This window comes from Rhipicephalus microplus, chromosome X, assembly GCF_043290135.1.
Source record: "Rhipicephalus microplus isolate Deutch F79 chromosome X, USDA_Rmic, whole genome shotgun sequence".
Taxonomy (NCBI): Eukaryota; Metazoa; Arthropoda; class Arachnida; order Ixodida; family Ixodidae; genus Rhipicephalus; species Rhipicephalus microplus.
Genome location: NC_134710.1, coordinates 231263162 through 231276431, shown reverse-complemented (window position 1 = coordinate 231276431; position 13270 = coordinate 231263162). Strand labels below are relative to the sequence as shown.

General features: G+C 44.7%; 1 protein-coding gene across 2 annotated transcripts in view; it reads right to left on the bottom strand.

The window, feature by feature from the left end:
• LOC119187840 (ATP-binding cassette sub-family A member 2) overlaps positions 1 to 13270 on the bottom strand; it is a 255259-nt gene that overhangs the window by 112281 nt on the left and 129708 nt on the right. For both annotated transcript variants that reach the window (XM_037435928.2, XM_075878770.1), the window contains 3 exons: positions 12182 to 12373; positions 7806 to 8060; positions 5292 to 5468 (listed from right to left, as the gene is read on the bottom strand). In XM_037435928.2, coding sequence (XP_037291825.2) covers positions 5292 to 5468; positions 7806 to 8060; positions 12182 to 12373 — 624 coding nt within the window. The remainder of the gene's footprint in view (positions 1 to 5291; positions 5469 to 7805; positions 8061 to 12181; positions 12374 to 13270) is intronic.

Sequence of the window (13270 nt, the reverse complement as noted above, 5' to 3'; positions counted from 1 at the left end):
AGTTGTCTTTCTTTTTTACCAATATGACAGGAGCTGCCCATGGACTGCTTGACTCTTGAATAACACCTTTCTGCAGCATGTCGTTGACCTGATCGGCAATCACTTTCCTCTCTGACGGGGATACGCGGTAGGGTTTCTGACATATCGGTGTAGCATCTCCCGTGTTGATGCGGTGGTGCATACGAGATTCGGTCCACAAAGAACAATGCTTGTCTTGAGCGAAATCAAAGACTCCCGCGTAGCATGTAAGCACCTCCTCGAGAACATCCTGCTCTGAAAGAGGCAACGACTTATTGATCATGCATTTCATCTCGGCTGAGTAGTTGGGTACAGTCTGACTAATGGCTGGAGACTCTGAGACCATTCTGACGTCAACTGCGGCCTGCTCCTCAAACGTTCCCAGTTTAAATCCGGCTGGTAGGACAACAGGCTCTGATGCTGCGTTGAGCGCCCACAAACAAGCATGTCCGCCGATGGCTGTAAGGACAGACCATGGGACCAGCACAATCTTCTTGATGGCATTTGTATGATCAGGCTCAACAAGTCCAGTGAAGGGTCCTGAGTGGACGTTAGAAAAGCATACGGGAACTAGCATTGCTGTCCGACCAGGGATCGTCGCATCTTTAGACAAAAAAAAGCGCATCAATGAGGAGAGTTGGAAAATCGTCAACTATGGCAGCGGGCAACATATTTTGTAGAAGAATCTCTCCAGTTCCACAGTCAAGTGTAGCGCCGCATTCATGAAGCAGGTCTATTCCTAAAATAACGTCATGAGTTGCGCGAGCCAGTACAGTGAATTCAACTCCGAAATTTTGTCCACCAATTGTGAGTACAACTGAGCAAATACCAACAGGGCATAACGCTTCGCCTCCAACTCCATGAAAAGTTTCTTTACGATCTCACGCGAACATTAATTTGTGGCCCAAGAAACAATGCTTGAAACAAAGACTCATAACTGATTTAGCAGCACCAGTGTCTACAAGAGCAAGAGTGTCTACACCGTATATACACACACGCACTTTCTTCATCAACATCGCAGCAGAAGGAAGAATTGGCGAAACTGATTGTCCCGCGACCGCACCTCCATCGGCCGCACCAGCTAGTTTCCCAGCAGATGCGGAGAAGGCGACCGATAACGCGGAGACGGCGACCGGCGGGAACGTGTCGAAGGTGGCGTCAGGCTTCGCTCGGAGGCGGGCGACTCGCTGCGAAATTCGTTAGGCCATTGCTGTCGGGGACGGTGGTCGGCTGGGTGAGCGGTTCAGGTTTCGCGCATACAAGACGGGTACGTCGGAAAACGTGGCGGCACGGTCGTTTCGTGCGTACGAGCCCGGTACGTCGAAAGACGTGGTGGCGCAGGTGGCCGGCTAAGACAGAAGCGTAAAATATGCCCTGGGAGACCGCATGTGTAACAAACAGGGACTTGTCGGCTTACATTAACAGGAGCAGAGGTCGCAGAAGTACGCGGAGACAGGTCATGCTCTGGAGGACATTTCGTGATGACGCATAATAGTCTTCTGGTAGAGGCCTGGTTGAGGATGGTCGGAGGACTGCAGGGGCACGCCAAGATGATGACATCCAGTGGTGGCCGTGATCCGTCGGGGAAAACGGAAGCCGCGGGGTAAAATCTGCTGTTTATGTGCACTGTCGGTTTTCGACGTGGCGCTCTCGCATCCAGTAGGGAGGTGGTTTGGGTACGGGGCGAACGAGCATTGGTGGTGAGCATCACCTGCTTGAATACGTACGAGCTCTTCTCGAACTACCCGACGTACGAGAAAAGGAATGTCTTAGCAGGCGGTGACGTCCATAATTGCAACAGTGTAAAATTGCCCGAACTTGTGTAAAATTCTCTGGGTCTTCAACGCCTCGAATGCGCGACACTGCTGCCTGAAAATAGAAGGAGTGTCCAAGTTCTTTTTCGTTATGAGAAAATTGTACACGTCCTCGGCGATGCCTTTTAACAAATGACCGACCTTGTCTTCGTCAGACATATTTGTGTTGACAATCCGGCAAAGCTTCAATACCTCTTCAATGCAGGTTGTGCACGTTTCGCTGGGCAACTGAGCCCTACGTGACAGCGTTTGCTCAGCTTTCTTTTTCATAGAACTCGTGTCCCCAAAGCAGGCCTTCAGTTCCTGAACAAATATATCCCAAGTGGTGAAGACATGTTCTTGGTTCTCAAACCAAAGCGAAGCGGTCCCGGCAAGGAAGAATACTACGTTCACGAGCTTCGCCGGCGCGTTCCAGTCGTAGTAGCGGCTCACTCTGTCGTAGTGTTTTAGCCAAGCATCCACGTCTTCGTCAGTTTTACCTGAGAATATCCATGGTTCAGGCGCCCAGTAGTCTGGTTGTCGAAGTCGACGGCCACCTTGTGCCATGTCGGTGGCACTGGCGGATGCAGCAGCGCAGTACGTCAACGGGATGGCTGTGTCGTCGTTCATGCTGATGTTTTCCGGGGATAGGCCAGCTAAGCGTCTGCTTCTTCGAAGAACTTCTGCTGTGGGATCCAGGACGGCAAATTACCCAGCACCGCTTTACCAAAGCTGTTACGGATGTGATGGGTTTATTTACACTGTAAATGCCAGCGCTCAACCGTCCCTGCCGAATCAACATTGCTCGAGATGGTCCTACTTCCTTTTCTTTCTCGCTCTTTTAGTCAGCGCTGCAATACATATATATATATATATATATATATATATATATATTAATGAGATCTAACAGACAGTAATGCCAAGGAATGTACAGGGCAAGTTATTAGAACCAATGGAATGTAAATAAGAAGAAAGAAAAGTGGATGAAAAAATAACCAGCCGTGGACACACATACATATATATGTGACGCTATGATGAATGGGTGACGTGGCCTGGCTCATACCCCATGTTGATTCTATTCTGCACTTCTTTTTCATCTGCTTCTACCAACCGTCGCTACCTTCTCACGTCACATGATTCCCCCTCCCCCCCGAAAGAATGCGCGAGCTACAATCTAGAAAGCATGAACAAACGGAGTCTTAGAATAAAAAAATAATGCCAGAAAATGCAGTAGTTCCATGCCACACGGTGGTTCCATGCACTTGCACAATATGTTCACAGGAAAGGCAGTCGGGTGATATCTAGGAGACCTCAGGTGGGCGAGATTGGCTGTTGCGTTCTGGAGAGCATAACCATGCCTTCAGCGTTAAAAATGATGATGGCACAACCTGGTTAGTATTGAGGAACGAACAAGGTTGGGTGTCCTTGTAGCGTTGGAAGGTCGGATGTCTGATGCGTTGGATTCTGAGTCATGGCTGCGACAGACGCTTTGCTTCTAAAATGCGTGCTTCTTGACGGATTGTGACGGCGTGATGCCTGCGGGCTGGCGGTACGCAAGAAGTGCTTCCGCATCTTTCTTGGTGTTTTCCCGTGGTGTTGCGGTCTGTGTAACTGCAGGCGCAGGGAGCGTCTCCGGCGACTTTCCTCTGTGCGAGAAAATTTGACGTGTTGGAATACTTTTTGGGTTAGAGATCTTATTTTCCGTTGTTCTTCAATTGGTGAGTGTGCTTCCGTTGAATTTCGCGTTCGTCGATGCCTTCGTTGCAGTCTATTTTGTTGTCACATGAGGTTGCGCGCTTGTCTATGCTTGCTTTGCTGATGCTGCTCAGGAGATGGCTATAGTGGCAAGCCTTCCGGAATGCAGGTTCGTATCCTGTCGACTCGTGTGACGCTATGATGAATGGGTGACGTGGCCTGGCTCATACGCCATGTTGATTCTATATATATATATATATATATATATATATATTAAGGAAGTGTATACTTAAGGGCTCGTTTTTCTGTGTTCGACACAATGAGATATAACAGGCAATAATTCCAAGGAAAGTATAAAGAAAGTTATTAGACCGGATCGTCCAGTAAATGTGAAGAAAGAAAAAAGTGGGTTAAAAGATAACTTGCCATGGGCAGGAACCGAACCTGTGACCTTCGAATAACATATTATATACGTGTGTGTGTATGTGTATACTGTCCACTGTTAATGATATAAAAGTCATCACTCTTGTGCTTCAACTTTATGTTCAAATGTATAAAATCAATAACATAACGTATTAGAAAACTATTATTTATAAATATATCAAAATTTCCATATATTGATGACTACTTGATTAAAAACCAAGTGAGATAGGATAACATTCTACTTATTAAAATTTTCAAATATTTACATAACTTAATAACAATACTTACTGAATTTTACTGACTTCTCATGTAACAGACTATTAAAAGTGAGAACTATTCTGAAACATACTGCTGATATATCAGTTCCAGTCACCCAGAGCTAACACTTTAGACAAATAACTTGTGCTAATCAACTTCCAATCATTCAATAAAAATGTCTCAGAGGCAATAATTTTATATTTTATAGCAAATAAATTTATTTCACTAAGGTAGCTTGTTCACTCCTCTTTCAAACAATCTGAGTTGTTGTACGGTATCACTACGGTCTCTTTCAGCAAACAAAATACTCCACCTACGTATGGTAATGCACTGTCTACTTGTTTAATTACTGTTATTGTCACAATCAACCATCTAAATGAAAACATACATTGCTAATTTGAAAGTTCCTCACTTGTCTAGACCTACAGCTGTGAATAGCATTAGGAGAATGCATTAAATAATGTAGAGAGAGAAAAAAAAGGTTAGAAGAAAATTCATTGTAGTTTACTAATAAGCATCAAGCTACAAACAAAAACAGCAGCAACATGACTCACACAGAAAAGGGCTAGCTTCTCAATAAATTTGCATGTCCATCACAGCATCAGCACATTGCATCTAGAACTTCAGTGATGGGCATGATGTTTTAGTTGCACTTCTGTTATTTCATCAGCACGTGTCATCTAGAACTTCAGTGATGGGCATGATGTTTTAGTTGCACTTCTGTTATTTTGTTTACACGCCCTTCCACAGCTTGAGCATTTTTAATGGCTTGAACCAATGAGCACTTCATAAAAAAATATTTTTTTGTCATGCATACAAATGGCCTGTTTCAAAATAAAACTAAGTTGCAAGTTGGTTCTTATCCATATCAATTTTATTGTTACTGTTTTTCATGTCCACTGAGTGTTTATCAGTCATATAATACCAACTACATTGGTCTCAAGGTGAGCATACGAGTTCTTCTCAAATATTCACACCCAAATAAATATGAATATTTTTTTTATTGTTAAGCTATCCCTACATCCAAGGGTATCCAAGGGTAGACATCATATGAATCATGTGAATGGTACCCGCACCACCCCATCAATCACTCCGCAAACTTACCCGAGTTTGTATATCCATTCCACTGACTGGCCTCATCAACATCACCACCACTGGACCCTGACAATTCAGCAAGACTATACCCGAATTCTGTCAGCGGCTGTTTCTCCTCTGCACATGTGCTGCCTTCACCATGATTTGAAGAAATAACCTTTGGCTTCATCGGGGACTCATCGTAATCTGAAGCAAGCAAATCAACACAATGTACAATGAAATTTGTGATGGAGGACAAAAAGACCCCTAACTTTCTTTGCAATAAAGACACACTTAATAGGACATTCTTAAGAAGCCTTGGCAACATTTTTGGGTGTATAAATGATCAGTTTGTGTAAATAGTAGCACACATCAGAAAGTTTACAAGGATTGATTGATTGACTTGTGGGGTTTAACATCCCGAAATCACCATATGATTATGAGAGACGCCGTAGTGGAGGGCTCCGGAAATTTCGACCACCTGGGGTTCTTTAACGTGTGCCGAAATCTGAGCACATGAGTCTACAGCATTTTCGCCTCCACCGAAAATGCAGCCGCCGCAGCCGGGATTCGATCCCGTAACCTGTAGGTCGAAAGTTTACAAGGACATACATAAGTGGCATACCAAACAACAAAGATTCTGCCACGCCGAAGTTTTAAAAGAGAAACCGATAAGTCAAATGTGTGCATCAAATACGTATATAAGTACATGAATTCAGAAAGTGAGGCTAGAAAAAGGGGAGTAATCATGTAAGAAAGGTAAATCAACTACAGTTAAAAACTTGATCTAATGAAACTCTATTTCATAAAGTTGCCGATCTAACGAAAAAATTTCCATTTTCCATCTAATACTTATACGACTTGGTGTTATCCTCTAACCGGAACTCACAAACCAGCTTGGTCAGCAAACTCGACTTCACGCTGTACAGTGCTTTTGCTTGCGCTTGTACACAAGCACTTGTGTTTGCATCCTTAATGTGTGTGTGCTTTTGTATCCTTCTGTGCACTGCTTCATCAAGAGATCATGGTTCACCAACCAGCTCATCATTACATATTAAAGGGGCGCTATAACACTTTTTGAGCATGATCAGAAAACGTTGCCGATTGGCAGTAGAGGCTCCCGACAACACGCAAGCCAAGTATTATAGTGCAGCACACGGCCTGGAATTCACTATAAATGATCAAAATCAGCTAAAAATTACTTTTTCTTCTTTCAACGAATGACAGAAGACGCTTAAAAATCACTCGTAAAAAGCCCATTTATCCGCCACTGGCTGACTTGAACATGGTGTGCTCGGTCGTTACAGAGATCGCCCCGGGAGGCCACGACTTATCCACTCGTACGTACGCGATCACACTGAAAAAGCAGCGCATGCAAAGAAAAAAAAAAAAGAAAAAGTGCTCAAGGTCACGAGGCGCCTGTGACATATTTTCTTTGCCTCTGCCATCCTTCCCTGCTTAGCTTCCAGCGCTTTCGTCATGACAAGAGAAGAAAGAATGCAATTTCAGCATGCAACAAATCTTTGTAGCTTCACTCGAACTGGACAGATTATTAAAATTTTTGGAGGGTTGAATTTGTGAGGCAATAAGCTCTTCTAGTGAACTCATTCTATGGTTACTTGAGAAAGTGTTTCAGGGCCCTTCTAAGCAACAAATCTTTAACTTCGCTTGTGCTTGATGGATTCTGAACACTTTCCCGGTGCTCAATTTGTGGGGCAATAAACTCCCTTAATGAAGGCATTTGATGTTTAGTAGGAAATGTGTAGCAGGGCCTCTTTAGGAGCAAGAATAACTCATAGAAATAATTTCTACAAAGAATGTATAATACTATTACACCTGAATGAAACACTGGAAGATTTTATTTCTTGTACTTCTAATTCTTTGCTAAGTTTCTTTCATATGATAGAACCAAGCTACATTTTTTTTATATGGCATGTAATCATCTTATAAGGTAGTAAGGATAAATGAAAGCCTTGCATGACTTGCATAGCAAAACCACATATAGATAAGGTGGACATTACATCATTACAATGCCAGTAAAAGCTAAGTTGACAGCGCATATGCATGCCAAGATCTTGAATACATGTTGCTCATTTCAAAGTATTAAATGGCTGGTGAATAGACCTTCATTCTGAAAAGTCCTTAATTCATCAATGTTAAATGTACAGCAAAGCCCCCGTCTGTGTAGAGCGCGTGAGCAGTTAGTTATTGCTCTGTAGAGCGAAACCTTGAGGCAGTTTTGGGCTCTGATGTGGTGTGTCAGGAGCATGCATGGCCTAATAGTCATGCTGATCATGCCGGAGCCTGCAACTGCCTTATGGTTTGCTCTGCAGAGCAAAAACTGGCTGCTCATGTGCTTTACACGGATACGGCAGCCGCTGTACGTACTGTGCTAGCTGCATCGGGGCAGATTATATACATAGCTTTATAAGGTGCGACTGGAAGAACATTATGAGTCAACAAAAGAATAAAGCACATAAAAAAGGCTCACCATTGGGTTAATATTCCTAGAACAAGAAGGACACAGGTATCAAGTGTACTCACTTTCAGAGTCAGACCGGCTAGCCTCCTCAGCCACTTTGAGAAAGACTTCTTCAAGAGTTGTGTTCTTGATGCCATAGCTGGACACGCCCAGGTCAGCCAAGCTGGACTCCAGCGCAGAGAAGAGCTTTTCGAAACTTCCCTTCCGCAATTCGAACAATGGCAAAATATAATGCAACTCATGCTGTGTTTCAGACACAAGCGCAGCTGTTTCAACATGATGGCGAATGAACAGCGTAACAGCCTTCTCGCAGCATTCTGTAATACAAGTTTGCATACTCTTAGTTACACACAACGTATAAAATAATGCCTAGAACAACATAAAAAAAGTCATTTCGACACTTTTGGACAGCGTTAAAAGAACTGATATAAGTATATTTCATGCTAACAATAAGAAAAAAGCACTTCGCAGTGGATATCAAGCATTAGTATAAGCTCATTACTATCGCATCAGTCAGATCTACTGTGTTCCTGTGATCCTTATGCGAATGAATGCAATGCACTACGCAAAACATTAAACTAGATAATAGACCTTCTTTCGAAGAGAAGATCCTCAGTTCATGGTTCTATCTGTCACAGGCCAAAAAAGCGATGCGGGCATTGCTAGGTTTCTTAAAGCCGACCGGACCAAGCGACCACTTATAAGCGTGCAATGGAGAGGCGCACATGCACCCATATGGTGCTCTTTGACCTCTGGCGCACATGCACCCATATGATCTCCTCAACCCTTCCCCCAGTGCAGGGTAGCAAACAGGACGCACGTCTAGTTGACCTTCCTGCCTTTCATTTCTTCCCTTCCTCCTCCTCCTAGTGCTAACTCATGACGAAAATAGTGAAACTTGCACGAATGCTCCGAAAGAAAACGCAGGACTGAACGCGGTAATTGCTTCTTCAGCTGCCAGCATGATAGTTGCTTCGTGGGTTCCACTTTCGATATGTAACACCAACGTATCTGAATGGAATGAAAACCCAAACCAAATACCAAAAAAAATTTCGACAGAATTGAAAATGAAACCAAAACTTTAATTACTAGTTGGTTCTGGAGTGAAACGGAAAATTTTTTACTGTTTTTTTTTTGTTTATAGAGAAACTTAGCAATCCAAAACAACCAGTCTGATAACATAATCAACGATGCATATCTCAGGGTACAGTATTAGTGCACACATCAGGCAGAAATCCCAAAGCCAAGATATGTTGAAATTGAGCGAAGAACGAAAAAAGTGGTAACGATAGACGTCTATAAAGTCAAGTGCAGTTATACTGAAATGATTTATAGCAATATATCACATATAATGATGAACAACAATGGAACCGTCCACTCTTGCATGCTTTCTGTGATAAAATAAACTGCTTATAACGATGCTCCAGTGTCGTAATATCAGATATAGCCATCGAATCCAGTGTCAGGGCTCACCAAAAATCACTCTCCGTGCCGATGGCACGTGCCGTTATGCATCCCGCAACCTGCATACACACTTAGAAAATCAGTCGACTGCACCTCCTATGAGAAAGCTAGAGGAAGTGGAGCTTTTCTTTTAAGCTTCCGAAGCAATTCCAAAAGAGGCCAGCGAAGAGCCCGTCGACGAAAAGATGCTGGAGTTGTGGTCGGTGCTTAACGAAGATGTGTCATGTCTGGACCACTTTCTTCATGTAGACAATGTTGTGGCACCATTTTAGTGCATCAGCAATGAGGCGATCGGTGTGTGTATACATGTTGCGGAGAGCAGTAAAAGCGGCAATTCCGACGACGTGGCTGAGCAGCCTACCCAGGTACTCTCATTGCCTAAGGCCTAATAAATGCTACAGTCTCTCTGGGACCTGTTTGCGAAGGACCTCCCGCTCAGCTACGTGGAACACCTTGATGCTCTTAATAAGAAAGATGTGTGCAAGCTTCGTGTAAAAAATCAAAGCTGACATACTATGGCTTTTCTCAAACAAGTACATAGCTGCAATACCACGTATGCAAATAAAATGTTTTGATCTCTTTTTTGTCTTTCTTTTCTCAGCCAGCTTATAATTATTATTGGTTATAATGATAAAATTTCGTTGGCACTTAGACAACGTTATAAGTGAACTGCACTGTATTAATGCAAGTGGACTTTCATGTGCCTGTCAAGCAGGCCAGCGTTGACAGGGGGTTCTCGGTGCTGAAGTTCATTTTATCAAAACAGCTGTCTCGCGCATCAGAACACAGTCAATGACATGCTGCTTCCGAGGTCACACTCCCCCCCTTCACAGCACTGGGCCTGCTGAAAAATTTGTGATTGACTTTAACGAAAACGAATACTGTGAATCCAAAGGTTAATGGTTTGCGCTAGTTGACAGAAATTTGTGGTAGTTACATCCACTTTTGTGAAGAACATATGAGGAATGTGTCCCAGTTCCTTAATAACTCCAGCATTTTTTCGATATTCACCGATTTCAATTGTCGTGACACGTATCCCGAAGGAGTACAGCCACTAGCGTGGGTCCAGTCTTAGCAAGCCGCAGGGCACGCGTTAACAGTCGCCGTGGCGAGAACACGATGCTGCTCAAGGTTGCAACACTTTATTGTCTGTGGCAACACCAAAACGCAGTACAGCCCGTTGCAAAGGCACCGCGGGAAAGCAAATGGGCTTATCTACGCCACGAGCGCAAAGTACTACACAGGGTGCCAGGAGCACGTCTCCGTGGTAAAAGTGATTCACGGAGACACCGGGACCAAGGCCCGGTTGCTCGAGCGAGGGCAAAGGCGCTCACGTTGGCTTCGGAGGGAGATGGGTCGGCGTAGCTTGGCCATGCACTAGGACACGTACCGCCCTTCGGTCGAGCGTACGCAAAGGGGCAACAAAAGGGGAGCATTAGCCTCGGGCGCGAGGCGCCATCAGCGAAGTCCAACGAGCCCCGAGCAACGGGAGTCGACGAACAGAAAAGGGAATGCGTGCTCACCGTAAGCTGTTCCGGAGAATCTCTGACTCACTCCTTACGCATGCCTGCAAAAACTCTCGGGAGACTTCGCGCGTGGCGCACACACTCAAGATCCGCTACCGGGTGAAAGGGGTTAAACGTCACTCTTCGCTTCCCCAGTGCGGCAGACAGCGGAGAAGGGGAGTGATGTTGGGACATGAGAACGGCAGAAAAAGGTGGCAAAGCCCGTGCAAAGGCCGCGGGCTGGCCTCAATTCCCATACAATAACACTTTGAGCATGTGTTCTTGTCGGTACTGTGGTGATATGTGCCAAATTATACATTCGTAAGTAATTTAGTTTTTAAGAAAACAAATTTAAAAATTGGTAGCCGATTCTGGAATCACACTTGTAAATGCGGGCCACCCTGTGTATATGACGTAAGAGCCTAGTTTTTTTTCAAAAAACCCGCCTCTTCTAGCAGACAGATGCAGCGTGCGCTTTCTTATACGAGGAGACGAGAAGGCGAGCAGAGTTCAGTTTTGTCAGCTGCATACAGCGTGTTAGTCATCGTTGCCGTCGAGTCTTACAATATTGAGCAACGAGGAAATCAATTCGGGGCATGTCAGATGCATCACGGGCCGGCGGGTCGAAATCAAGAGGCAATGCTTCCACGCCCAGAAAGCAGCTGCAATCATCGCTGAACTTGTCACTGGTAAGTTCAAATGAGCTGGAACAGCTTGATTCCACGTTGGATGACATCGCCAACTTGCTTTTCACGCGCGCAGAAGAGGCGCGTGAGCTATGTTTACGCCCTTGCTACCCATGGTGGGGTGTAGCGGATTTCGTGATGTCATCGGTGACCGATTCTCGTGACGTCATTTCATACCAACCATGGATGACGGAGCAGCTCCTGTTTCGGTTTTGACTCGTCGTTTACTACTTAATCAAAATTATTAACGAGTGCCTGGGCAGAATCAACCACCCTAGCTTTTGCAGGATTGTCAATACTATGTGAAAGCAGAATTATTTCAGTATGGTCAAAAATGCACCAGAGTTTCACTTTAACGAGGGCACAAATCACTATCACCACTAATCCAATGTTTTGATCGTTACTTTAATGTCAAATTTTTGCATACAAATAAAAACCATCATAAACGGTTACATTCTGGAACAGAAACGGAACACAACTTTTTGCAATGGAATGAAACTTAAACCAACACTAACATTTCGTTCCAACGCCCTGTGTAACATATTCACTGCTACAAGGGCCAATACTTTCAAAATGCACCACAGCAACTCTGGGCCTATGGGTGATCTTTTGTGCGAAGTATATTGTTACAATATAGGCCCAAGTTGAGCTTTAACACCAGCTTGGCTGGTCCGATGAATTTGGCTCGAGCATGTGGGCCAGGTAAGACCTGGGCCTTTGGGCGGGGCTAAGCCTTTTCACACCTATACTAGGAACAATACAAGGTTGTACAATTGGCTTTACCTGCAGTGGGGTCCCCAGAAATATGCCGAGGTGGCTGCTTCACCAAAGTAAGATGGTATCCCTTTCCGAGGTTGTTCTTAAGAAACAAAGATGTGCCGCAGCATCGCAACTGTCCATGAGAAATGACAGCAATACGGTCCCCCAATACATCTGCCTCATCCATGTGGTGAGTAGACAGCAAAATGGTCCTCTCTGTCAGGTGAAAAAGCACAGTAGTAAATACAAGAGAAATTGTATATGCCAAAGCTACAAGTTATGGGCACTGTGCCACTGTAAAGACTTGATTTGATTGAGATGTGGAGTTTCAACATCCCAAAACCACCAGACGAGTAAAGGCTCAACCAAGACACCAACTAAATCTATACTGCACATGTTGGTACAGCATGTTGTATGGTGGAATGCACTGCATTGACAGGACACAACGAAGTGCCGCACACAGGAGCACACTAGCAACTATTGACCTACTCAGTAGCATAAATACAGGAAGGTAATGACATGAGGGGGGGAAAATGATTAAAAGAGAATGAACAAACAGATCATTTACCCATACAAAACTAGCTTTGCCACACATTCAAGCAGCTGTGCTCCACTTCTTTTGCAGTGAGAACAACAGATAGCACTATTACACACATGTTTCGCGTGCTCACAATCTCGGTAAATTCCATGGCTTTCCACATTATTGAGCAGCGATGTGTAGTATACACGTATACTGAAGGAGTATGGCCACTAGCATGGGTCCGGTCTTAGCGAGCCACAGGTCACACGTTAACCGTGGCGAGAACACGGTAGTGCTCAAGGTCGCAACACTTTGTTGTCTGCAGCAACACCAAAAACGGAGTACAGAATCTGTTGCAACGGGGGCAGCGAGAAAGCAAATGAGCTTATCCACGCCCCGGGCGAGAAGTACTACACAGGGTGCCGCGAGCACGTCTCCATGGGCAAAGGTGATTCACGGGGACACCGGGACAAAGGGCCCCTGTTGCTCAAGCGAGGGCAAAGGCATTCGCGTTGGCTTCGAAGAGATACGGGTTGGCGTACCCTGGCCACGCACTAGGACACCGCACCGCTCTTCGGCCTAGTGCTCGGAAG